Source organism: Sturnus vulgaris, chromosome 29, assembly GCF_052056855.1.
Source record: "Sturnus vulgaris isolate bStuVul1 chromosome 29, bStuVul1.hap1, whole genome shotgun sequence".
Classification (NCBI taxonomy): Eukaryota; Metazoa; Chordata; class Aves; order Passeriformes; family Sturnidae; genus Sturnus; species Sturnus vulgaris.
Genome location: NC_142271.1, coordinates 4,398,260 through 4,422,060, shown reverse-complemented (window position 1 = coordinate 4,422,060; position 23,801 = coordinate 4,398,260). Strand labels below are relative to the sequence as shown.

The window sequence follows — 23,801 nt, the reverse complement described above, 5'->3', positions numbered from 1 at the left end:
GGTCCGCGGTTCGGGATGCGGGTCCTGATAGGATGCAGGTCCCTTGCCTGAGGTGCCGGTCCCTTTAGGATGCGGGTCCCTTTAGGATGCGGGTCTCTCCCCCCGGTACCGGTCCCGGTAAGATTCCGATCCTGTTAGGATGCAGATCCCTGTCCCCGGTGCCGGTCCCGGTAGGATGCGGATCCCTTTAGGATGCAGGTACTGGTAGGATGCGGATCCCTGCCCCGGTGCCGGTTCCTTTAGGATGCGGTTCGCTCCCCCTGGTGCCGGTCCCGGTACGATGCCAGTCCCTTTAGGATGCCGGTCCCTGCCCCCGGTGCCGGTGCGGGCGCTGCCGGGGAGGCGGGCGGGAGGCGGGCCGGTGACTCATGGCTTCCCACCGGCGGCAGCTCCTCCCCGCGGCCGCCGGCCCCGCTCAGCCCCCGGCACATGGGCCGCGGCTCCGGCAGCGCGGAGCTGGCCATGGCCGCACCGCCCGCCCGCTGCCCCGACTGCCCGGGGCAGGAGCGGGGGGGCGGCGGCGGGACCCCCCCGGTGCCACAGCTCGGCATTGCGGTGGACGAGGGGGACGTGCTGCCCGGGGCGCTGCGGATCGTGCGGCAGCTCAGACCCGCCTGGGACCCGGCCACGGTGAAGACCAAGGTACGGGGAGCGGGGGGCAGGGACCCTGAGCCGGCACCCCGAGAACCCGCGGGGATCGCCCGGTGGGGCTGCAGAGCCCGGCTGGGGTGGGGTTGTGGGGTTCTAGGGTCTGTCTGAGGGGGGCTGGGGTGGGGTTGTGGGGTTCTAGGGTCTGTCTGAGGGGGGCTGGGGTGCGGTTATGGGGTTATGTCTGAGGGGGCTGCGCTGCTCAGCCCGGCGGGTGTGGGGTCAGCTCAAGGGGGGCTGCGAGGCTCAGCCTGGGGGGTTATAGGGTCTGCCCCAGGGGGGCTGTGGGGCTCACCCTGGGGGACTATAGAGTCTGTCCTAGGCGGACTGCGGGGTTCAACCCCTGGGGCTACCGGATCTGTTCGAGGGAGAATGTGGGGCTCACGCCGGGGGGTGTAGGGTTCACCCAGGGGGGCTGGGGGGTTCACCCTGGGGGGTTCTAGGACCTGCCCCAGAGGATGTGACACCCTGTACCCCCACCCCTGCGCTCAGAGCGTTACCGGAGGGTCCATCAGTGCAAAGGCGTGACACCCCCACCGCACACCTCCCACCAAGAGCTTTAGGGACCCCTAAACAGCGGTGACAGCGGGTACAAAAGTGTCCCCGGGCTGGCTGCCGAGGCGCGGGGGGTGCTCCTGGGAGCCGCTCTTGTTTGGGATATTTGTTGGCTCCCACTTGTCCCGGGCTGCGTGGGCTGAGCCCCGGTTCAGGTGGGAGCTGGACACCAGCTCCGGGCTCCTGGCACGGGACAGGGCTCGGCTGCGCGGAGCTGCCAGGGCTTTTCTGGGAAAGCTGTGCTGGCGTGGGAATGAATCCCTGTGCCCCTCCGGCCAGCTCTGGGGTGACACGGGCCGGTGGCTCCTGTGCCCTCGGCAGTGCCCTGGCGCTGGGCACCGGGGCGTGGAGGGGCTGGGACTGCTCGCCCTTAAATGTCTGCACGTGAGCGAGCGTCCCCTCCGACAGGCACACGCTTCCCGTCATTAAAAATGTATTAATAGCCAAGTGTAATTAAATACAAGGAGGAAAAGCCATCTGAAAGGGCAGATGGCAACGGGCAGGAAGCTGGGAGTTGGAGTTTGCAGGGGCAGGAAATGTCTCGCTCTTGCTCGCAGGGCTCGGTGGTTGTGGAGGGACCCCGGCTCTGGTATCCAGGCTCCGCAGGGGTCAGTGTTCGACAGCAGCTCGGGTGTGCGTGCGTGTGTTTTTAATTAAAAAAAAAAAAAAAAAAAAAAAAAAAAAAAGCAGTTAGGAGCTGAGGGAAAACCCTCCCGTCGCGTTTCCCTCGGTTGTTTTCCCTCCTCCCGCGTTTCCCCTCTCAGCAGCCGCTCGGGATGGGATGGAGAGGGCCAAGAGCCTCAACTGGTTCCCATTAGCGATCCCATTCCCATTCCCGGTGCCCTGGAGCGGCAGGATCTGCGTGCTCGGGCTGTCCTGCCCTGCCCTCCAGGTTGTGCCCGCTTCCCAGGGCTCCTGCTCCTCATCCCCGAGGAATGTCCGTGCGGCTGAGTCAGGCACCCACGCTCCCAGGGAAGCACAAACCCCTCCATCCATCCATGGATCCATCCCTCCATCCATGGATCCATCCCTCCATCCATGGATCCATCCACGGATCCATCCCTCCATCCATCTCTCAGCCAGAGATAAAAGCGGCAGCGCCGCGGAGCCGAAGCCCTGCGAGTTCTCCAGCAGGGCTGGATGTTTTTAGCCCAGATTTGGCAACAAGTTGCCGTGCTGGTGGCCAGCTCCGGGCTGGGGGTGCTGAGACAGCCGGTGTTGGTATTTTGGGAATGCTGAGGGATTCTCCTGGCGGGTGCAGCACCAGGAGTTGGATTTTGCTTCTTCACCCCAGTGCTTTGGCACAGGTCTGGCTTTTAATCCCTGCGAAGTTCACAGGGTCTCGCTCCTTCCTTCTGTCCCTGCTGTCACCTGGCTGCAGGAGGGACGGATTTGGGGTGGCAGTGGGGTGGCTGCAGCCTGGATCCACAGGGAACAGCACCAGGAATCCCCCAGCCGATCCTCGGGAGCTGACAGAGCTGCCACTCCCAAACCCAGCGAGTCCCTGCAGGTCACCGAGGGACCACGTGTGCGTCTCCAGAGTTGGCGGCCTGGAATTCAGGGGGGATAAGGCTCAGTAATCCCGTTAAACCTGCTGGAAAGGGCTGCCCGGGCTGCGGGGCAGCAAAACAAGGCAGCACACGAGGATTTCACTCCATGTGGAGCCACTCACCTGCAGCTGACCCACGTGTGGCCGATGGTGACACCTGCATGGCCGGGATGTGACACCTCTGCTGATATCCCACTTGGAATATTCAAGTTTTGAATTCGGGCAATTCAATTCTGCCTGAATTTCCAGCCTGTGGGGCCTGGCAGGACAAGAGGAGGAGAGAGCTGAGCCCTGTGGTGAAACCCAGATTATCAGCTCGGGGAAAAGCAGCTTGAGAAGGTTCAGCCACAGCTGAGGGGCAGCGGCCCCTGAGGATGGGACAGCGACCTCGTCCTGCTCACCCCAAATCCAGCTCTGGAATGGGGGTGTCTGACTTGGGGGGGTCTCATTCCAGCGCCTGGAGTCTCCCTGGGGAGGCTGCTCGGGGAGCCCTATATATAGGAACCCTATAGGGGAGCGTGGGTTGCTGAGTGGGATGTCTAAAATTATCCATCCCATCCCTGAGCTCCGCAGCTGCCGGAGCAGGAGCCCCAAAGCCCCTCCTGCTCCGGCTCCCTGATCCCACAGGGATGAAGGAATCATTCCCAGGAGCACTCTGGCACAGGGGACAATGGGATGGGGATTTCCTGTGGGGTGACAGAGCCCCAAACACCCACAAGGCCACAAAAGTGCCCAAAATTCCGGTGGGATACAGGAATCATTCCCAAGGGGAGCCACAGCGCCCAAGAGCTGGCACAGGCGACAATGGGGCAGGAATTTCCTGTGGGGTGACAGAGCCCCAAACCCCCTCAATGCTCTGAAATGCCCAAAATCCCGGTGGGATGAAGAAATCATTCCCATGGGGAGCCACAGCAGCTCGGAGTGCCCAGCTTGGAGCTGGGGACAATGGGACAGGGATTTCTTGTGGTGTGACACATCCCTAAATCCCCTCGGTGCCCTGGAGGTGCCCAAAATCCCGGTGGGATGAAGGAATCTTTCCCATGGAGAGCTGCAGCGCCTCGGAGCTGGCACGGGGGACAATGGGACAGGGGGTGACAGAGCCCCAAACCCTCTCGGTGCCCTGGAAGTGCCCAAAATCCCGGCGGGATGGGACTCGGAGCTCAGCAGCAGCCCCGGCACGCCCGGGCAGGCGGCCAAGGCGGAGCGCCGGGAAAACAAAACTCCCTTTCCATCAGAGCGGGGACACTGGTGCCATCAGAGCGGGGACACTGGTGCCATCAGAGCAGGGACAGTGGTGACACTGGAGCCAGCACAGTGATGACACTGGAGCCATCAGAGCGGGGACACTGGTGCCATCAGAGCAGGGACAGTGGTGACACTGGAGCCAGCACAGTGATGACACTGGAGCCATCAGAGCGGGGACACTGGTGCCATCAGAGAGGGGACAGTGGTGACACTGGAGCCAGCACAGTGATGACACTGGAGCCATCAGAGTGGTGACACTGGAGCTATCACAGTGGTGACACTGGAACCAGCACAGTGACACTGGAGCCAGCAGGGCGGGGAGAGTGGTGACACTGCAGCGAGCTCAGGGGTGACACTGGAGTCATCACAGCAGTGACACTGGAGCCATCAGAATGGTGACACTGGAGCCATGAGGGTGGTGACACTGTGATTGTTTTCGCCTTCGTTGGGTGGTTTATTTATTTATTACTTCTTTTTATTTTTTTATTTTTTTTTTTTTGGGAGCGATTCCCGGGGTTGCTCCCGTGCCAAGAGTGCTGCTGGCACATCTGGCACAGCTGGCACAGCTGGCACATCTGGCACAGCTGGCACATCTGGCCTGAGCTGGTCCTGAGCTTCAGGTGAAAAATAGCAGGATATTGTGGATTTGGGGGTTTTCTGGTCTTTTTCATTTTTTGTTAAGGTCGTGATTGAATGCACGAGAGACGACATTTCTGATTTGGACTTAGATGTTCATTAATTTTTATTTATGCTGCAGTTAGCACTTTTGGCCAACGAGCTAAAAATGGAGACGTATTTTTCTTTTCACATGTTTTTTTGAGTCTAAATGGTCTAATTAAGAATAAATTCTTAAATTATTTTTACTCTTAACCTGATAACTAATTAACCATGGCCCACTGTGTGAGTTTTTTTATTCAATTACAAAAATTACTTGGATTCATGAAGAAGAAGGTGAAGAAGAAGGATAAAATTTCCGCCCTAAAATTTTTATCTTTGATTTATGCTTTTATATATTTTATATAAATTTATATGTGTATATTGTATATATATTTTATGTGTATATAATATATATAAATATTTATAAATGTATATATATGTATATATGTATATAAATACATAAATATATACATTATTATATGTGCATATATTTTAATATATTTCTATGTTTTATATATATGTATATTGTATATATTTATATATGTATATCAATATATACATATTATATATTTTAATATTTTATATATATTTTTATATGCTTTTATATGTGCTTTCTATATATTGCTACATTTCAAAACCCTAAATTCTAAATTTTTTACTATGTGACATTACGTATTTCTCCCTAAATTTATTTACTACTTAAATCTTTGTTTATTTTACTTTATTACTTTAATAAGAATTAAATATTTACATAAATAATTAAAGCCATATAGCAATATTTTACTATATTACTTGAAATATTTAAAGTAAGGCTTATATATTTATTTAGCTGCTTAAATATATTTATTTATCTGCTTAAATATATTTATTTTTACGTGATCCTAATTGTATCACATTCGATTTTTGGGCTCTTTCTCAGGTTAAAAATCAGCTTTTTCCTGGAGAAAATTCCAAACCCTCATTTTCCCTGGTTTTAACACAGGGGTTCCCCCATTCCCAGGTGTCACCGCTGAAATATTTATTTATTTATTTTACTTAATTGCTTTAATAGCAATTAAATATTACTTTAAATATTTAAAGCATTACAGTAATATTTTACTATATGGCTTTAAATATTTAAAGTAACGTTTATTTATTTATTTTATTGATCTACTAAAATGTATTTATCCTTATTTTTACGTGATCCGAATTCTATCACACTCGATTTTTGGGGCGATTTCTCAGGTTAAAAATCGGCGTTTTCCTGGGGGAAAAAAAATTCCAAACCCTCATTTTCTGGGGTTTCAACACATTCTCAGCATCCTCAGGTGTCACCTGCTCTGTGATTGTCCCCTCCCAGGTGTCACCTGGGCCATCTTTGTCACCTGTGCCGTCTTTGTCACCTGTACCACCTTTGTCACCTGTACCGTTTTTGTCACCTGTGCCATGTTTTGTGCCCTCCCAGGTGTCACCTGTACCATTTTTGTCACCTGTGCTTTGTCCCTTGTATCATCTTTGTCACCTGTACCACCTTTGTCACCTGTACCATTTTCGTCACCTGTGCCATTTTTGTCACCTGCTCCACCTTTGCCACCTGTTTTCCGTTTGTCACCCATTCCCTGTTTGTCACTTGTGCCATCTTTGTCACCTTTGCCATCTTTGTCACCTGTTTCCCGTTTGTCACCCCCGTTTTGTCACCTGTGCCATGTTTTGTCACCCGTTCCCCGTTTGTCACCCGTTCCCTGTTTGTCACCTGTGCCATCTTTGTCACCCGTTCCCCATTTGTCACCCGTTCCCCATTTGTCACCTGTACCATTTTTGTCACCTGTTCCCCGTTTGTCACCCGTTCCCCGTTTGTCACCCGTGCCATGTTTTGTCACCCGTTCCCCGTTTGTCACCCGTGCCATGTTTTGTCACCCGTGCCATGTTTTGTCACCCGTTCCCCGTTTGTCACCCGTGCCATGTTTTGTCACCCGTGCCATGTTTTGTCACCCGTTCCCCGTTTGTCACCCGTTCCCCGTTTGTCACCCGTATCATTTTTGTCACCCGTTCCCCGTTTGTCACCCGTTCCCTGTTTGTCACCTGTACCATTTTTGTCACCCGTTCCCCGTTTGTCACCCGTTCCCCGTTTGTCACCCGTTCCCCATTTGTCACCCATTCCCCGTTTGTCATCCATTCCCCGTTTGTCACCCGTTCCCCGTTTGTCACCCGTACCATTTTTGTCACCCGTTCCCCGTTTGTCACCCGTACCATTTTTGTCACCCGTTCCCCGTTTGTCACCCATTCCCCGTTTGTCACCCATTCCCCGTTTGTCACCCGTGCCGCCTTTCCTCCCCTGCAGCTCTTCACGGACGGCATCACCAACAAGCTGCTGGCCTGTTACACGGACGAGGCCATGGGGGACGCGCTGCTGGTGCGGGTGTACGGCACGAGGAGCGAGCTGCTGGTGGACAGGGACACCGAGCTCCGCAATTTCCAGGTGCTGCGAGCCCACGGCTGCGCCCCCGAGCTCTTCTGCTCCTTCCGGAACGGGCTGTGCTACCAATTCCTGCCGGGAATCGCCCTGGGGCCGCAGCACGTCCGGGACCCCCACATCTGCAGGTGGGTGGGGATTCCCTCTTGGAGAGAGAGGAGGGGATATAATTGGGGTATTTGGAGTGATGTAGTGAAAGCTTATTGTATTTCTATTCTATTCTATTCTATTCTATTCTATTCTATTCTATTCTATTCTATAACATTATCTATTTTTATATATATAAAATATATTATATAACATTATATTTTATATATATTTATTTATATATTATATAACATTATATTACATTACATTACATTACATTGCATAACATTGTATTATATTACATTACATTGCATTATATTACATTACATTATATTACATTACATTATATTACATTATATTATATTATATTATATTATATTATATTATATTATATTATATTATATTATATTACATTACATTATATTCCATTACATTGCATTATCTTACATTACATTATATTCCATTACATTGCATTATCTTACATTACATTATATTATATATATTATATATTATATATTATATATTATATATTATATATTATATATTATATATTATATATTATATATTATATATCATATTATACATTATATATCATATGTCATATGTCATATATTATTTCAAGTCGTATTTAATTACTATTGAAGTAATAAAGTAAAATAAATAAAGATCTAAGTAGCAAACAAATTTAGGTAGAAATAGATAATATCACGACATAAAAATTTAGGATTTAGGGGTTTGAATATGTAGAAAGCATATATAAAATATATATATATAAATATATACATATAAGTATATATTTATGCACTTTTTTTTTTCCAAGGACAGCTTGAGAAGATTCGTTTCTGGGGGATTTGTTTAGTGTTAAATTAATTTCTGTGGGCTTCTTCTGTGTTAAATATTTTTCTGTTTTTTTTCTTTTCTGTCTTAAATTTGTTTTTTGGGGTTTTTATCTGTGTTAAATTCGTTTCTGGGGTTTGTTCTGTGTTGTTTTTGGCTCTCTCCTCACTGCTGTGGATGTTCTGGCCACCTGCCAGGTGTTCTCCAAGCCATTCCCAGTCTGCCCAGTGCCATCCATGCCATTCCCAGTCTGCCCAGTGCCATCCATGCCATTCCCAGCCCAGGGCTGATAAATCCCTGAGGTTTTATCCCCAGGGGATGTTCCCCACTTGGGGGATAAATGGGTCAAACTGTAGCCAGGGATGTCAAAATTAACAAATTCTTAAAAGCACCAAGTTCAGGTGATGAGAGGTTTCCTGGGAATCTGGACTAAAGGTTTTCTGGGAAGCTGGGATTTCTTGGGAAGCAGAGTTTAGGGTTGAAATTCCCAATTTAGGGCTGAATTTGCCCTGAAAATGGGAATTCTGAAACGGTCCAGAGGCTGATCCCTGACATGGAACGGGGGCTCGGCCGTGCTCACCCTGTGTTTTAAGCAGGATATTCAGGGAATCCCCCTCAGCACATCCCAAAGCTCTTGTGGGGATTTTTGCGGGGGGATTTTGAGGATTTGGGATCACCTCTCACCCGTCTCCTGTTGCCCACACCAGGCTGGTGGCCCGGGAGATGGCCCGAGTCCACGCCATCCACGCCAACGGGAGCCTCCCCCGGCCCATCCTGTGGCAGAAACTGCACAAATACCTCGGCCTGGTGAAGACAGAGCTCAGCCCAAAGGTATCCAACCCCAGGTAAAGGCAGAGGGATCCCACAGAGCTCGGGCACCCCCTGCCCACCCAGCCTGGGGCCGGGCAGGACCAGGGGGCACAGCCCTGGTGCCCAGGTAAAGCCTCTGCAGGGATCTGGGGTGGGTTTGGGGCTGGATCCCCCTGAGATCTGGGGTGGGTTTGGGGCTGGATCCCTCTCAGAGCCCCAGGAGCAGCTCCAGCCCCTTCCTGCTGCCAATTTGGGGAGGATTTCAATTTTTTTGGAGCTCTGGGATGTGTCTGTGCAGCATCCAGGCAGGATCCAGCCGGAGCCACGGCCTCCCACTGCTGCAATCCTCCTCCTCCTCCTCCTCCTCCTCCTCCTCCTCCTCCTCCTCCTGGGAATTTAAGCCTAGAATAAGCCCGAGCTCAAACCCTGCTTGAGCTGATGATGCAATCTAGAAACCCAGCCTAGATCAAAACACCCAGTTCGCGCTCCCAATCATTTTTTGGGGCACGCAGGTGAGCGTTGGGGTGCGTGAGAAGGATTTGGGCAACCCCAAGAGGCGGAGGAGGTGAATGAACCCCGAGGCAGGGCAATCATTAACCCTGGCAGGAGCCAGACGAGCTTTTCTCAGACTTTACCCAACGTGCGCCTTCAGCGCAGCCAATTAGGCAATCATTAACGAGTTCTCTTCTCGGAAGCCGAGCTCCCGAGGTTACCGGAGTCCAAAACATCCCCTTGGCCCCGGGGGTGCGCCCGGTGCTCGGGGAGCGAGCGCTGGGTGGGTTTGGGGATTGGCCCTGGGGGTTTTTGGGGACAAGGGATGCGCTGAGGTTGAGGTGTGGTGTGTGCCTGGGTGCTAAACCTGGCCCTCTCCCCAAAAACAGGATTTGCTCTGTGCCGTTAATGGGGTCGTTTGTAAGGGAAGAGAGGGAAATTGAGGGAATTCTGTCCCTGAACCCTCAGGGAAGTGCTGGAAACCGGGGAAACGCCACCCCTGAGCCCCAGGAAAATGCTGGAAGCTGGGGAAATTCTTCAAATTCTTTCCCTAAGCACCCAGGGAAGCGCAGTTCTGCCCCTGAGCCCCCAGGGAAATGCTGGAAGCCAGAGAAGTGCTGGAAACCGGGGAAATTCTACCCTTGAACCCCCAGGAAAATGCTGGAAGCTGGGGAAATTCTACCCTTGAGCCCCAGGGAATCGCTGAAAACCAGGGAAGTGCTGGAAGCCGGGGAAATTCTGCCCCTGAACCCCCAAGAAAACGCTGAAAGCCGGAGAAACTCCAGCCCCAAACAGCAGGGAAGCTCCCCAAGAGCAGCAGCGATGCCACCCTGTCTCTTTTGTCCTTTTTTTTTTTTTTTTTGTCCCTTGCCAGCCTCCCGCCGGACGTGCCCAGCCCCGAGGCGCTGGAGCAGGAGCTGGTTTGGATGCAGGACACGCTGTCCCAGCTCGGCTCCCCCGTGGTGCTGTGCCACAACGACCTCCTGTGCAAGAACATCATCTACGACAGCACACAAGGTCTGTGCGCCCTCGGCCACCCCCCGGGTGTCCCCTCTGTCCCCACCCCACCCCTCTCACAGCTTTTGTCCCCGCAGATCGCGTTCGCTTCATCGACTACGAGTACACGGGGTACAACTACCAGGCTTTCGACATCGGCAACCACTTCAACGAGTTCGCAGGTTGGGATGGGCTGGGAGCCTCCAAAGGGAACCCCAGTCCTGGCCTGGGGTGTCCCCAGACTGGTCTGAGGTGTCCCCAAACTCGCCTGGGGTGTCCTCAAACTGGGGGTGGAGGAGGGAGTTAAATCCCAGGGTGTTAAATCCCCAGTCCCAGGTGGGAAATGGGGTCTTCACATCTCTGGGATGGAGGATGGAGTTTTATTCCCAGTCCTGAGATAGGAAATGGGGTCTCCTATTACTGGGATGCAGAAGGGAGTTTTATTCCCACTCCCATGATTGGAAATGGGGTGTCCCCAAACTGGGGGTGGAGGAGGGAGTTAAATCCCCAGTCCCATGCTGGGAAATGGGGTCTCTTCCTCCCTGGAGGTGGAGGAGAGAGTTTTATTCCCATTCCCAAGTGGGAAATGGGGTCTTCCTGTTACTGGGATGGAGGAGGGAGTTTTATTGGCATTCCCATGGTGAGAAATGGGGTCTTTTCACCCCTGGGGATGGAGGAAGGAGCTGCACCCCAAATCCTACAGCAGGAAATGGGGCTGCCCGTGCTCAGAGCGGGGTCTCTGCAGGTCGTGGGCACTGGGATGCCCCTGGGGTGCCACTCCTGGCTCCTCACCCCGAGGCTCATCCTTGCTTTGTGCCGGGGTGGGGCTGGGCTCTCCTCGCTCTGCCGTGGAGAATCCAAACCCTCCCTGTCCCCCTGTGTCCCCCTGTGTCCCCCTGTGTCCCCCCAGGTGTGAAGGAGGTGGATTATGGCCTCTACCCCAGCAAGGAGACACAGCTGCAGTGGCTGCACTCCTACCTGCAGGCCTACAAGGAGCTCACCCAGGGGCACCCAGGGGACACCCAGGTGTCCGAGGAGGAGCTGGAAACTCTCTACGTGCAAGTGAACAAGTTCTCCTTGGTGAGTGGTGCAGGTGGAAGGAGCCAACCTCACTCCAGGGCTGAAAACACAACCCAGGGATGAGTTTTCCTCTGCTCTTGGGCTCCCAGCTCACCTGGAGAGGATGGGGCTGCAGGTGCCAGCTTGGGAGGTTGGGGACATGTGGGACAGGCTGTGCCAAGGGGCCTGGCAGTGCCTCAGGGGCGCCGAGCCCCCGGGCAAGGTCACAGGGGTGTGCTGGGGACAGCGTGTGTCTGACAGCCACGGCCTTGGGCAGCCCTTCAGAGGGGTCAGACACAGCCTGGGGTGAGGAAATCCTCTTTGGTAACTGCCAGGCACGGGCCCAGCTGATTTTCTGGAAATTTTAGGTGAAATATCCTCTGTTTTCCTGGCTGGAGCTGCCAGGAGGGCAGCACAGGGGGTGGGACCCCGTGTTCAGCATCCTCCCTGCTGCCGTCCCTCGGGAGCAGCCTCTGCAGGGCACAAAAATCCCGGTGTGGGCCAGCCCCAGTCCCAGTCCTGTCCTTGTCACAGCCCTGGGAATTCCATACCTCAGCCAGGAGAGACAGGAGTGTCTGTGTCCCACGAGTGTCTCTGTCCCACGAGTGTCTGTGTCCACGTCCCCTGATCCTTGTTGTGCCCGTTGCAGGCATCCCATTTCCTCTGGGCGTGCTGGGGCCTGATCCAGGATAAATATTCGACCATAGACTTTAATTTCTTAAGGTGAGTCCGCCTCCCTTGCTCCCAGTGGGAAATGAGAGGAGCAGGAGGGTCCTGGTGGTCCCTGGGGAAGATCCCAGGGAGGATCCTGGGGATGATCCCATGGAAGATCCTGGCAGTCCCTGGAGAGGATCCCAGGGAGGATCCTGGTGGTCCCTGGGCACACGAGTGGCTCAGAGCTGTCCCTTCTCCCTTTTTCAGATATGCAAAGCTAAGGTTTAAACAATACTTCAAGATGAAGCCGGTGGTCACAGCCCTGCAGGTCCCCAAGTAGGGACCACCCCGAGCTCTTCTGTCCTGGCCGTGTCCTCGCACCCCCCTGGCCCCTTGCCCAGCCCCGCCGGGGACCAGGGCCGCTCCTGCCGCTGGCAAGGGGGGACAAGAGGAGCTCTGCCCCGGCCACCACCGCTCCCAGGAGAGCCTGGACACCCCCGAGACTGGACCATGAGATGCTGGAGAGGACCACGGCCCCGGCGAGGCCCCAGCCCACGCGAGGAAGCCTCAGCATCGCCTTAAAGCCGAGCCCCGCTCGGCCCCGGTGCCCGGCGGCTCCGTGCCCTGCTGGCACCGCTGCTGCTGCTGCCGGGCTGGCACCGCCCCGCTGTCCCTGTGCTGTCCCCAAGGAGGGACACGGGGGTCACCCCGTTCCGCTCAGGAGCCCCCAGAGCTGCCTGGTCACTTTGCTGTGCCCTTCTGTCCCCTCCTGCCCTGCTGGGTGTCACCGGGGTGCCACCCCCAAAGCAGCACCGGGACCCTTTTCCATGAGGGGTGGGAGCTGACGGGACAGGGCACGTGAGCCACGAGGGTCTGGCACCAGTGGGGTGCTGCTGGTGGGCACTGGGTGTCCCCACAGCTGCCCCTGGGTGTCCCCACAGCTGTCCCTGCCTGTCCCCACTGTCCCCCTTAGCTTGGTGGCTTCCCTCTCCCTTTCCCCCTGCGCTGCCAGAGCAGCCCCCCCGCTCTGCCTTCACCCTCTCCCCCAGGGTCAGGGGGGTCCAGAGGTGCCCAGGGGGTCGGTCCTGCCTGTCCCCACCGCTGTCCTCCTCCCTTGGCCATGTCCCCACCCCCAGTGTGCTCCAGGACCAGGCACAGCCTCACCCCCCTGCCCTGCTGAGCCCTGTCCAGCTCAATCACAGCCTGTTGTCCCTGTCCTGGCTGTGGGGACAAGGTGACTGTCCCTTGTCTGGGCACAGGGACCTCCCCCAGAGCCCTGTCCTGGCTGTGGGGACAAGGTGACTGTCCCCGTCTGGGCACAGGGACCTCCCCCAGAGCCCTGTCCTGGCTGTGGGGACAAGGTGACTGTCCCTCGTCTGGGCACAGGGACCTCCCCCAGCCGGAGCCGGGGCTGCTGTTGGTGTGAAATAAAAGCTGCTGGTAGCTGGAATTTGGGGGTGGTGGATCTGGGGGGGTTTGTGCCGGAGCAGGGGCAGCACCCCCGGGCTCTGAGGGTGCTCCTGTCCCTTCTGAACCTGCAGATGTCCCCACCCAAACCTCGCCCCCAATCTGGTGAAGCCCAGGCCCCGCTCTCTGCTCCAAAAAAGTCACTTTTATTGTGCCAAGGGACAGGGGGAGGAACGATTGTAAACAGGGATGTGAAATATACAGGTTAAGTTACTCATCGTCTTATTAACAAAATAAAGCTCTATCTATATTTACAATCTTTAAAAAACAAAACAACAACAACAAAGAAAAAGAAAAAAGGAAGAAGAAAAGAAAATAAATGAAAGAGAGACAGGAAGAGCTGCAGCTGTGGGGAGGGGGCACATCTGCTTCCAGTCCCTCTGCAGCACAACCCAGCCCAGCCCTGGAGCTGGGACCCCTCCCAGGGACCCCTGTCCTTCCCAGGGACCCCCGTCCTCCCCAGGGACCCCTGTCTTTCCCAGGGACCCCAGGACAGGGAGTTGGGAATAAATAAAGCACTGACACAGGGCAGGAGAGGATGGAGGGGATGGCTGGGCACGGGAGGAGGCAGGATGTCCCCTGGGATAAAGGATGTCCCCTGGGATAAAGGCTGTCCCCTGGGATAAAGGATGTCCCCTGGGCTGTCCCCCAGCACTGAGGTGCTGATGCTGCTGAGCTTCGGATCCGCACCTTGGGTTGGGGACAAGGGGACAGAGGGACAAGGGGATAGAGGGACAAGGGGACAGAGGGACAAGGGGACAGAGGCTGGTGCCTGCTTTGTGCAGCCTCGAGCCCAGGTGGCTGTGGCTCCCGTGGTGTCCCCAGCCCTGTCACAGTCCCTGCAGTGTCCCCGCGGTGTCCCCAGCATGGTGACAGTCCCAGTGGTGTCCCCAGCCCTGTCACTGTCCCCACGGTGTCCCCAGCCCTGTCATTATCCCCGCGGTGTCCTCAGCTCTGTCCCTGTCCCCTCAGTGTCCCCCTCGCTGTCACTGTCCCCTCGGTGTCCCCAGCCCTGTCCCTGTCCCCGTGGTGTCCTCAGCCCTGTCCCCACGGTGTCCCCCTCGCTGTCCCTGTCCCCTCGGTGTCCCCAGCCCTGTCCCTGTCCCCGCGGTGTCCCCAGCTCGGGGCCTGTTCCCCGCTGCCGCCACAGGGAGGTGCCGGAGCCCCGCGCACGGAGGGACGGGGGTGGGGCGGGAAGGGAGAGAGCGGCCGTGCACAGCTGGACACTGCACAGCTGGACACTGCACAGCTGGACACTGCACACACACACAGCTGGACACTGCACACACAGCTGGACACCCCTAGCTCTCACCTGGACACCACACCCACACACCTGGACACCCCGAATTCTCACCTGGACATTGCACACACACACCTGGACACTGCACAAGCAATGCTGGACACCCCGAATTCTCACCTGGACACCCCTAACTCACACCTGGACACCCCTAACTCACACCTGGACACCCGTCATGCACAGCCACACCTCACCCCAACCCCTCTGGGACAGGCTTTGACCAGAGCAAGCTCATTTTTCCCAATAATTCATTTTTTTCCCCCTAAGGGCCATTATTGCTCCCTCCCTGTCCCCCTGCAGGGCTCAGGTGGAGCCCAAACTTCAGGGACAGGTGCCCAGGGACAGCCGGGCACGTCCCCCCCGAGCAGGGGCTGGCAGGACAGGGACAGCCCCCGCTTTATTCCCAAAGTGGGCCAGAGCTGCCGGCAGCACAAAGGGCCCCGAGGAGCCCTTGGCCGGAGCCGGGGCCAGGATGGAGCTAAAATTGGCTCGGTGGGAATTCGCTGGCAGGCTCCAAAGAGCGAGCGGGAAGCGCGGCAGGGAGGTCACACCAGGATAGAGGAGGGGACAGTCCCCGTGTCCCCAATCCGTGCCCAGCAGGTGAGGCTCTCCAGGACCCACAGGGCTGGGAGATGCTCTGGAGGTTTTCCCTGCACCCCAAAACCCTCAGGTGCCTCTCAGGGGTGACAGCGCAGCAGCCACGTCACCAAATCTCCAGGCTCGGTGGCCTCAGCTCCACGTGCCACCAAAGCAAAACCAAGCCAGTCCTCAGCACCCAAAATTCCAGGTGCCCACCCTCGTGGGACCCCTGTGCAGGTGGGCAGCTGTCCCGCGGCTGAGTGCCATCCCACCAGGACACGCCGTGCCCTCCTGGTGGTCCAGCCAGCCCTGCCACCCCCTCCGCTGTCCCCCTGTCCCCCTCAGTCCGTCAGCACCACCAGCTCGCCGTCACTCTTGTCCTCGCCCTCCGAGTCCTCGTCCTCGCTGTAGCGGTACATGTCACCCTCGGCCACCGAGTGCCCGTCGTCCCCGGCGTCCCCGTCCTTGAGGCTGCGGGTGTTGACGATCACGGGCATGGTGGGGTCCACGCCGCGGGGCAGGTAATGCTCCAGGAGGGGAGGGGGCAGCTGGACGCCCACCGGCCGTGGGTACAGCACGTCCGAGGAGCTGGGGGGCACCTGGCTGCCCTGCGGCCTGTGGGGACAGTGAGGGGTCAGGGGGGTCCCTCGGCTGCCCAGGGGGATTTTCTGTGGGGGGTAGGTGGGCACCAACCCCATTGACATCAGGTGGGCACCAGGTGAGCACCCACCCCACTGGTACAGATGAGCACAAACCCCACGGGAACCAGGTGAGCACTTGCCCCAATAAAACCAGGTGGGCATAAACCCCATGGTGACCAGGTAAACATCCGTGTCATCAGATAAACACCCACCCACGTCACCAGGTGAGCCCCCCATGGCCACCAGGTGAGCCCCCCCCATGAACACCAGGTGAACACCCATGTCACCAGTTAACACAAACCCCATGGACACCAGGTGAACACAAACCCCATGGACACGAGGTGAACACAAACCCCATGGTCACCAGGTGAGCCCCACCCATGTCACCAGTTAACATCGACCCATGTCACCAGGTGAGCCCCCCCATGGTCACCAGGTGAACACCCACCCATGTCACCAGGTGAGTCCCCGGGGGGTGGGGCACACAGCTCATCCCTTATCAATTAATTACCCTATCAAATATCCCTGCCTGGCGTCCTGGCGCCGGTTCCTCATCAGCGCCTTGTACTCGCCCACTCGCAGCCGCTTGCCCTCCACGATGCAGGTGCGCTTGGGCCGCGGTTTGTATTTGTAATCCGGGTACTTCTCCAGGTGCTGCCGGCTCAGCCGCGCCTGCTCCTCGTAGTACGGCTGCTTCTCCTGGTTGGACATGGATTTCCAGCGGGATCCTGCGTGGGGAAGGAGCAGAGAGTCCTCACACCCTGCCTGAGAAACCCAGCCCCAGGTTCATTGGTGCTGGTGGTTGATTAATGGATGAGTGTTGTTAATTAATGGCGTTCCTTGTGGGGATAGCACCTGGATTTCCAGCTGTGCTGGTGGGAGCTGGTTCTCGCAGAACATCGGGAACAGCTTCCCTGAATTTCCCTGGGCATTTCCAGGGATTCATCCCCCTCATTCCCTGACTTTCCCTGGGAGTTTCCAGGGATTCATCCCCTCAGGTTCCCTGACATTTCTTCCAGGGATTCATCCCCTCATTCCCCGACCTTCCCTGTGCACTTCCCAGGATTCATTCCCTCAATTCCCTCATCTTCCCCAAACACCTCCAGGGATTCATCCCCCTTGGGTTCCCTGACCTTCCCCAGGTCAGGGAGATCCCTCCGTGGTGATTCAGAGGGGCTTTGTCCCAGGATCTCATTCCCATCCCTCCAGGGGGATGCAGAGGGAATCTCCTGCCCCGGGATCTCATTCCCATCCCTCCATGGGATGCAGAGGGATCCAGCCCCATGCTCTCACCCAGGATCTTGCTGATGCTGGAGTTGTGCATGTCTGGGAACGCCTGCAGGATCTTCCTGCGCTCGTCCTTGGCCCACACCATGAAGGCGTTCATGGGCCGCTTGATGTGGTTGTTGTTCCTGGACTCCGGGAAGTGTCGGGAGCCTGGAAGGGACACCCGGGATGAGCAGGAGCACGGAGCAAAGCCGGGCTGAGCACGGAGCAAAGCCGGGCTGAGCACGGTGCCCCCCGGCCGTGCTCACCGTCCACGTCACAGCCCAGCAGAGCCTCGTCCAGCCGGTGCCCGGGCGCCTCCTCCATCCGCTCCTTCACCGGCGACGAATCCATCCCGACAGCTTCCTGCAGGACAGCGGGGTCAGGAGCCAGCCCCCAGCCTGGGGACAGCTGTGGGTGGTGACACCGGGGTGGTGACAGCAGAGTGACCCTCACCTTGCGGTAGGGGCTGCTCAGGGACCCCTCCATGGTGGCACCGTGGCCGTGCAGCAGCTGCCGCGCGTCGTGGATGGCTTTGGTGATGGCATCGCCCTCTCCCAGGAAGCCTGGCAAGACACGGGCACTGTCAGTGCCAGCGGCCACCCAGCTGACCCTCTGGGCACCCATCAGTGCCACAGCCACCCCACTGACCCCTCTGGGCACCCAGCAGTGCCACAGCCACCCCACTGACCCCCCGAGTACCTGTCAGTGCCAGTGGCCACCCAGCTGACCCTCTGGGCACCCAGCAGTGCCAGCAGCCACCCCACTGACTTCCCAGAGCACCCAGCCCTATGGGCACCCACCAGTGTCCAGAGCCACCCCACTGACCCCCCGGGCACCTGTCAGTGCCAGTGGCCACCTCACTGACCACTCACACCACCCACTAATTCCAGTGGCCACCCCGCCGACCCCTTGGGCACCTGTGAGTGCCAGTGGCCACCCCACTGACCCCTCGGGCACCTGTCAGTGCCAGCAGCCACCCCGCTGCCCCCCCAGAGCACTGACCCCACCCTGACCAGCACAGCTGCGCCCTGAGGGAGTGGCACAGCCCGGGGTGCCCACCCAGGTCACCCCTGAGAGCAGCAGGGATGTTCCTCGTCCCCCCAAAAACGCGAGGGGCACTTGGGGACGCACCCAGGGGGAGGTTGGACGGGCTGGCCTGCAGCTCCCTGCTGGCCCCGTGGCTCGGTGTCAGGGACTGGCAGCTGCTCATCTTCAAACTGGGAGAACTGGAGGCACTGGGGAGCTCGGAACCTTTGGGTTTGGCCGTCAGGTTCAGAGGCTGTGAGGTCTCCTGAGGAGGAGGAGGAGGGGATGAAGGGTGAGGAACTGTCCCCACACCCCCAGCCCAGGGTCTGGAAGGGATTTTGGGACTGTACCAGGGTTTGGAAGGATTTTGGGGCTGTACCAGAGGTTGGAGGGGGTTTTGGGGCTGTACCAGGGGTTGGAGGGGGTTTTGGGGCTATATTGGGGATTGGCAGTGGTTTGGGGGCTGTATTAGGGTTTGGCAGTGTTTTTGGGACTGTATCAGGTGTTGAAGGGGTTTTTGGGGCTGTATCAGGGATTTAAGGGGTTTTGGGGGCTGCACCAGGATTTGGAGAAGTTTTTGTGGCTGTACCAGGGGTTTAAGGGATTTTGGGGTTGTACCAGAGGTTTAAGGGTTTTTTTGGGGCTGTACCAGGGGTTTAAGGGGTTTTTGGGGCTGTATTAGGGTTTGGAGGGGGTTTTGGGGCTGTATTAGGGTTTGGCAGTGTTTTTGGAGCTGTACCAGGGGTTTAAGGGGTTTTTGGGGCTGTACCAGGGGTTTTAAGGAGTTTTTTGGGGCTGTACCTGCATCTGGAGGTGGCCCGGGCCCGCGGGTCTCTTCAGCGTGGGAGGAGGGGGGCTGTGCAGGAGCTGCACCGGGTAATCCACTGCAGGAGCAGAGGGACAGGATTTGGGGACAACAGGGACACAGCCGGGGGGACAGGGACGGTGCCAGGGGCACCCAGCTCACCTGGTTTGCAGGGGATGGGCTGGATGGGCAGTGCCAGCTGGGACTCGGGGGTGACCGGGAGGGGCTGGTGGCCGGGGGTGAAGGCTGGGATCATCACGTAGGGCATGTTGACCTGCTGGAGGGGACAGGGACACCAGATCAACGCTGCAGGGCGGTGTCACCCCCAGGAGGGGACAGCAGGGCACGGGGAGTCACCCAGAGTGGGGAGGGGGACACGGGGAGTGTCCCCTGCCTTTACCTGGATCTGCTGCTGCAGGAGGTTGATCTTGTGCTGCTGCTGGATGAGCTGCTGCTGCTGCTTGGCGATCTGGGGAGGGGACAGGGGAGGTTGGTGACATCAAGGACAGCGCTGGGCTGGCCTCCAGCCTGGCAGAACCCGGCCAGCACCACAAAAAAAAAAAAAAAAGGGGGTGCAGGGGGTCCCCAGGGCTGTGGGGAGGGCAGAAGGAGGGGCTGAGCTGCCCCTGGGCCACCTGGAGGGATGCCAGGGCTGGGAGGGACCAGCCACCCCCACCCCACGTGTGACAGCAGTGCCACCCCAGGTGTGACAGCAGTGTCACCCCTGTCCCTAGGAGAGGAAAGCTCGGTGTTCAGGGAGCAGGTGAGCACAGGTAGGACACACCTGGGACGGTTTGCTCGTGCTAAGGAGCTCAATCCCCACCTCCAGCCACCCTTGGTCATCCTGGCTCCAAGGGAGGGAGGGATTTGGCTGAGTTGGGGGGCTCAGGGGGATCTGGGGGGCTCAGGGCTGATGCAGAGAGGAGTTTGGGGGGGCTCAGGGCTGATGGCAGAGCTGAAGTTTCAGGGCTCAGCATGGAGGAGCTGGGGGGGTTTGGGCTGATTATTGAGGAGCTGGGGGGCTCAGGGGGAACTGGGGGGCTCAGGGATGGTTGTGAAGGAGCTGGGGGGCTCAGGAGGAGCCATGGGGCTCAGGGATGGTTGTGAAGGACCTGTGGGGTTCAGGGGGACCTGTGGGGCTCAGAGATGATTGTGAAGGACCTTTGAGACGGGAACAGACAACAAGACCCCAAAGCCACCTCCCTGCCACTCCTGACGTCCCAAAGGGGTCCCTGGGGGGTTGGACAGTCCCCCACCTGCTCCTGCTGCTGCCGGGCCAGCTCCATCTGCTGCTGCTGCTTCTCGAAGAGCATGGTGGCCATGTTCTTCTGCTCCGAGTGCGCCGTCAGCAGCTGGTCCCGCAGCGTGGACAGCTGGTTGATCATCACCAGCAGCTGCAGCTCCTTCTCTGCCAGGCTCTCCTGGGTTCCTGAGGGAGGAAAAAAAACCCGACTGGATGATGGTCAGGGGGTTGGGAGGGGGGAGAGAGTCGGCAGAACCAGGTGGGGTGGAGGTGGTTTTGTTTAAGGAGTGGAATTCCCGTTTCCTTTCGCAGATCGGGGTGTTTGGGGTGGGAAATGGGAGGTAGGGAAATCCTGCAGCCACCACTGGGTGAGCAGGGAATGTCAAATTTTGGTGGGATGGAAAGATCCCCACATGCTGAACCACCCCCCATGCAGTCAGAGATGCTCACCCCCCAGAAAAAAAATCAATTTAAAAAGGGACAAATCCCTTTGGTTTTTAGGATGCAGGGGGAGGATGGTGGAGGTGGATCCCCACCTTTCACTTCCTTGGATTCAGCCGTGTTCCGGCCCAGCAGCCGCTCCTTCCAGTCACTGGACAGCAGCTTCTCGATGGTTGGCATCACTGGGGACAGGGACAGGACAGGGACAGGACAGGGACAGGGAGGAGAGGACAACCACGTGAGCACATCCCAAGGCTCTGCACCACTGCTCAGCCCATCCTGCAGCTCTGGGAAAATCCTGAGGGATTTGGAATAGGGAAGGGATCCCAAGAGGCCCCTTGGGAACTGGACACCAGAGAGGCTCCTCCAGGAGTCCCTGGCACAGGAGGGACCCAGGACTGGGACTGGCCACCAGAACGGCTCCTCCAGGAATTCCCAGCACCAGCCAGGGCCCTGCCAGGACAAGGGGCTGGCCCTGGCAATGCCACCACTCCCTGATCCCCACCAATCCCTGATCCCACGACTCCCTGATCCCACCAAACCCCTGCAGGTGCCAGTCCCATCCCAGTGCCACACGGGCACAGCAGGAATGACGATGAGGTTTATCGGGAATGCACTGTAACACCCCAAGCACTGACATTCCACGGGGTTTGTCCCCCCCCCCCCCCCCAAAAAAAAAACCTTTCCCACCTTCCTTCAGGTTCCTGTTGAAGTCCAGTTTCTCCTGGCCACCCCCGGCCGGCTCGAAGGCGGAGCGCCGGGGCTCGGGAATGTCCCCGGAGGGAGAGCGGGATTCCTGCGGGACACAGAATGTCACTGAGCGCTGCTGCCACCGCCAGGGACACCCCAGGATGGGACATCCCGATGTGCTGGGATGCTGGCATGATGGAGCACGCTCTGTCAGGCACGTTCCCTGAATCCCACCTAGAGAGAATCACGCTGGAAATGCTGGAATTTTCTTTATCCGAGCTCCTTTCCCCTCTGAGGGCAGAGCGGGGAGGGGTCAGGGAGAGGGAAAACCCAAGGACAATGGAAAAGGGAGGCTGAAGGGATGGGGAACATCTGGAAAGACCTGCAGGGAGTTCCACGCCAAAGTTGAAGCCCTCAAAGCCCAGGAACGATCCAAGAGGATCCAAAAAAACCTTGGGAGAGCCTCAGATTCCAATTTTAATTCCTTGGGATGAGGAAAAACCGCGCGGGGGAGCAGCCACCGCCTCTTCCCTGGGATGGGGGCAGCACCACGTTTGTCACACCCACCTGTGGCAGGGCCTGGGGGTCGGTGCCATCGCGGGGTGGTGGCCCCGGGGGCTCGTGGGGCCGGGGCTCGGCGCTGGGGGCGGCCCCCGGGGGGGTTTCGGGGGGGTTCTCCTTCTTCTCCTCCGTCTTGATGGCGCAGTTCACCATGGTGCCCGCTCCATCCAGCTCCGGGGGTGGGGACACCGGGCTCCTCATGGACATCCTGGGGACAACAGGGACGTCACCACGGCCACCGGGCACCCCCGGGTGCCAGCACCTCTCTCCCAGCCTGGCCCCACTCTGGGGTGCCCCACAGTGCAAGGACAACGTCCCTGGGGTTTGCCGTGGGCAAAGCTGAGCTCTTGTCCCTGATTTTCCAGGTTTTGGGGGTTCAGTCCTCAGGGAAATCTTGGAACGGAGGAATAAATTCCTAAAGGTGATGCAGATTGAGGGGCAACTTGAGGGAAACTCATGCCACATCCAGTGAGCCCAGGCTCAGGGTGACAGGGACTTGTGCCAGCCCCCCGGGGTGTCCCCAGGTCCCCCTCGGTGCTCCAGGACCGTGCCCAGAAAAATCGGAGCAGCCGCGGGTTTCCCACTCCGACAGGGAATGGAAATCCTGGCTCTGCCCAGCAATGGCTGGGATGGCACCAGAGCAGCTCCTGTGGGAATGCCCGGCATGGGATGGACCCTGGGACTGGGACTGGCCACCAGAACGGCACCAGCCAAGGCCCTGCCAGGACAAGGGGCTGGCCCTGGGAATGCCACCACTCCCTGATCCCACCAAAGCCCCCGTGGGTGCCAATCCCGCCCCAGTGCCAGATGGGCACGGCAGGAATGACAATGAGCTTTATTGGGAACGGGCTGTAACACCCCAAGGGAACCCCAAGCATTCCATGGGGTTTGTCCCCAAAAATCGCGTCCCATTCCTCACTGCCGGTGCCAGGGATCGGTGGTGCCCACGGGGCGGTGGCCACGGGGATTTGGCTTCTCCAGGCCACCAAGCCTCGCACCACCCAGCAAGAATGAGAACAAGCATTGTCCTCGCCTTTCAGGCGGGAATAATGGGAAAAGGAGGCTCTTAAGGAAGGGATTTATCCAGGACGCTGCTGGGAATCGGGATCTGGGTTGTGGGACGGCACCTGCCACCCCAAACCCAGCACCCTGTCACCTCCCAGACCCCCATCGGGAGCCCCTAAACCCAGTTTAGGGGTGCAAAGCGCGGTGGGGAGGGCTGAGCTGGGCTCAGCCCGGCTTGGGGGCAGCAATTACATAACAAACAAAGCCCGGCTCAAGCTGCGAATTAATCAAACGGCTGAAAATAAAACCTTCCTCTCAGGAACTTCAAACAAAAGAAATGAAAACAACAAGGCCGGCTGGGTAATGAAAAGCCAGGGCTGTGAATAGGGGACAAAAGGAAGTGGAACAATGGGGTGTTGGACAAAAGCAATAAAGTAAAGGGAAGTGTGACAGCTCCACAATAGGGCACTGTGCTCGCCAGCCTTTCTGATCTTAGCGGGCCTTTTTTTAATCTCGGTTCCCTCGCCCTCCTCCGAACAAACCCGCCGGGTTTCCTCCCGGCCCCGCATGGCCCGGGGGCTGCCGCATCCTGCGGCGCCCCTTCCTGCCCTGGCTCACCTTGGCCGGGGCCACCCGGTCCCCAAAATCCATCACCGGGAAAAGCCGGACACGGGGGGAAGCCGTGCCCAGCTCCAGCAAGGATTGGTTTAACGGGGATGTGTTACAGCTGGGGAAA

General features: G+C 57.4%; 2 protein-coding genes across 5 annotated transcripts; one reads left to right on the top strand and one right to left on the bottom strand.

The window, feature by feature from the left end:
• Positions 1-391: 391 nt before the first annotated feature.
• Positions 392-13,765, top strand: ETNK2 (ethanolamine kinase 2). Of its 3 annotated transcripts, XR_015808755.1 has the most exons (9): positions 408-642; positions 6,975-7,234; positions 8,738-8,875; positions 10,207-10,349; positions 10,427-10,510; positions 11,239-11,408; positions 12,037-12,110; positions 12,309-13,275; positions 13,340-13,491. XR_015808755.1 is itself a non-coding variant. In XM_088180420.1 (8 exons), the coding sequence occupies exons 1-8, from the start codon at positions 430-432 to the stop codon at positions 12,379-12,381; spliced, it is 1,155 nt and encodes a 384-aa protein (XP_088036546.1). In that variant the 5' UTR covers positions 392-429; the 3' UTR covers positions 12,382-13,765. The 3 variants fall into 3 exon arrangements, 2 of the variants coding, with proteins under 2 accessions (XP_088036546.1, XP_088036545.1); XM_088180420.1 differs by having other exon boundaries at positions 392-642; positions 12,309-13,765; XM_088180419.1 differs by having other exon boundaries at positions 407-642; positions 8,738-8,861; positions 12,309-13,765.
• On the bottom strand, positions 12,985-22,801 carry SOX13 (SRY-box transcription factor 13). 2 transcript variants are annotated; one of them, XM_088180418.1, is made up of 13 exons: positions 22,067-22,801; positions 21,500-21,605; positions 20,905-20,991; positions 20,382-20,554; positions 19,526-19,594; positions 19,288-19,399; positions 19,122-19,204; positions 18,426-18,585; positions 17,748-17,857; positions 17,561-17,657; positions 17,319-17,462; positions 16,537-16,753; positions 12,985-15,999 (listed from the first exon to the last, which is right to left on the bottom strand). In XM_088180418.1, exons 1-13 carry the CDS (start codon positions 22,523-22,525, stop codon positions 15,726-15,728), a joined length of 2,091 nt encoding a protein of 696 aa, XP_088036544.1. In that variant the 5' UTR covers positions 22,526-22,801; the 3' UTR covers positions 12,985-15,725. The 2 variants fall into 2 exon arrangements, with proteins under 2 accessions (XP_088036544.1, XP_014728124.2); XM_014872638.2 differs by having other exon boundaries at positions 19,288-19,402; positions 22,067-22,800.
• Positions 22,802-23,801: the final 1,000 nt, after the last annotated feature.

What these genes read in the sequence shown, in the direction of transcription:
- ETNK2 (XM_088180420.1), top strand. Translation starts at nt 430, where the DNA reads ATGGGCCGCGGCTCCGGCAGCGCGGAGCTGGCCATGGCCGCACCGCCC. An exon ending in CGGCCACGGTGAAGACCAAG is followed by an intron (nt 643 to 6,974) that starts GTACGGGGAGCG and finishes CCTCCCCTGCAG; the next exon opens with CTCTTCACGGACGGCATCAC. An exon ending in CCACTTCAACGAGTTCGCAG is followed by an intron (nt 10,511 to 11,238) that starts GTTGGGATGGGC and finishes GTGTCCCCCCAG; the next exon opens with GTGTGAAGGAGGTGGATTAT.
- SOX13 (XM_014872638.2), bottom strand. Translation starts at nt 22,525, where the DNA reads ATGTGGCATGAGTTTCCCTCAAGTTGCCCCTCAATCTGCATCACCTTT. An exon ending in GCCCATCCCCTGCAAACCAG is followed by an intron (nt 19,205 to 19,287) that starts GTGAGCTGGGTG and finishes CTGCTCCTGCAG; the next exon opens with TGGATTACCCGGTGCAGCTC. An exon ending in CAGCATCAGCAAGATCCTGG is followed by an intron (nt 16,754 to 17,318) that starts GTGAGAGCATGG and finishes TTCCCCACGCAG; the next exon opens with GATCCCGCTGGAAATCCATG.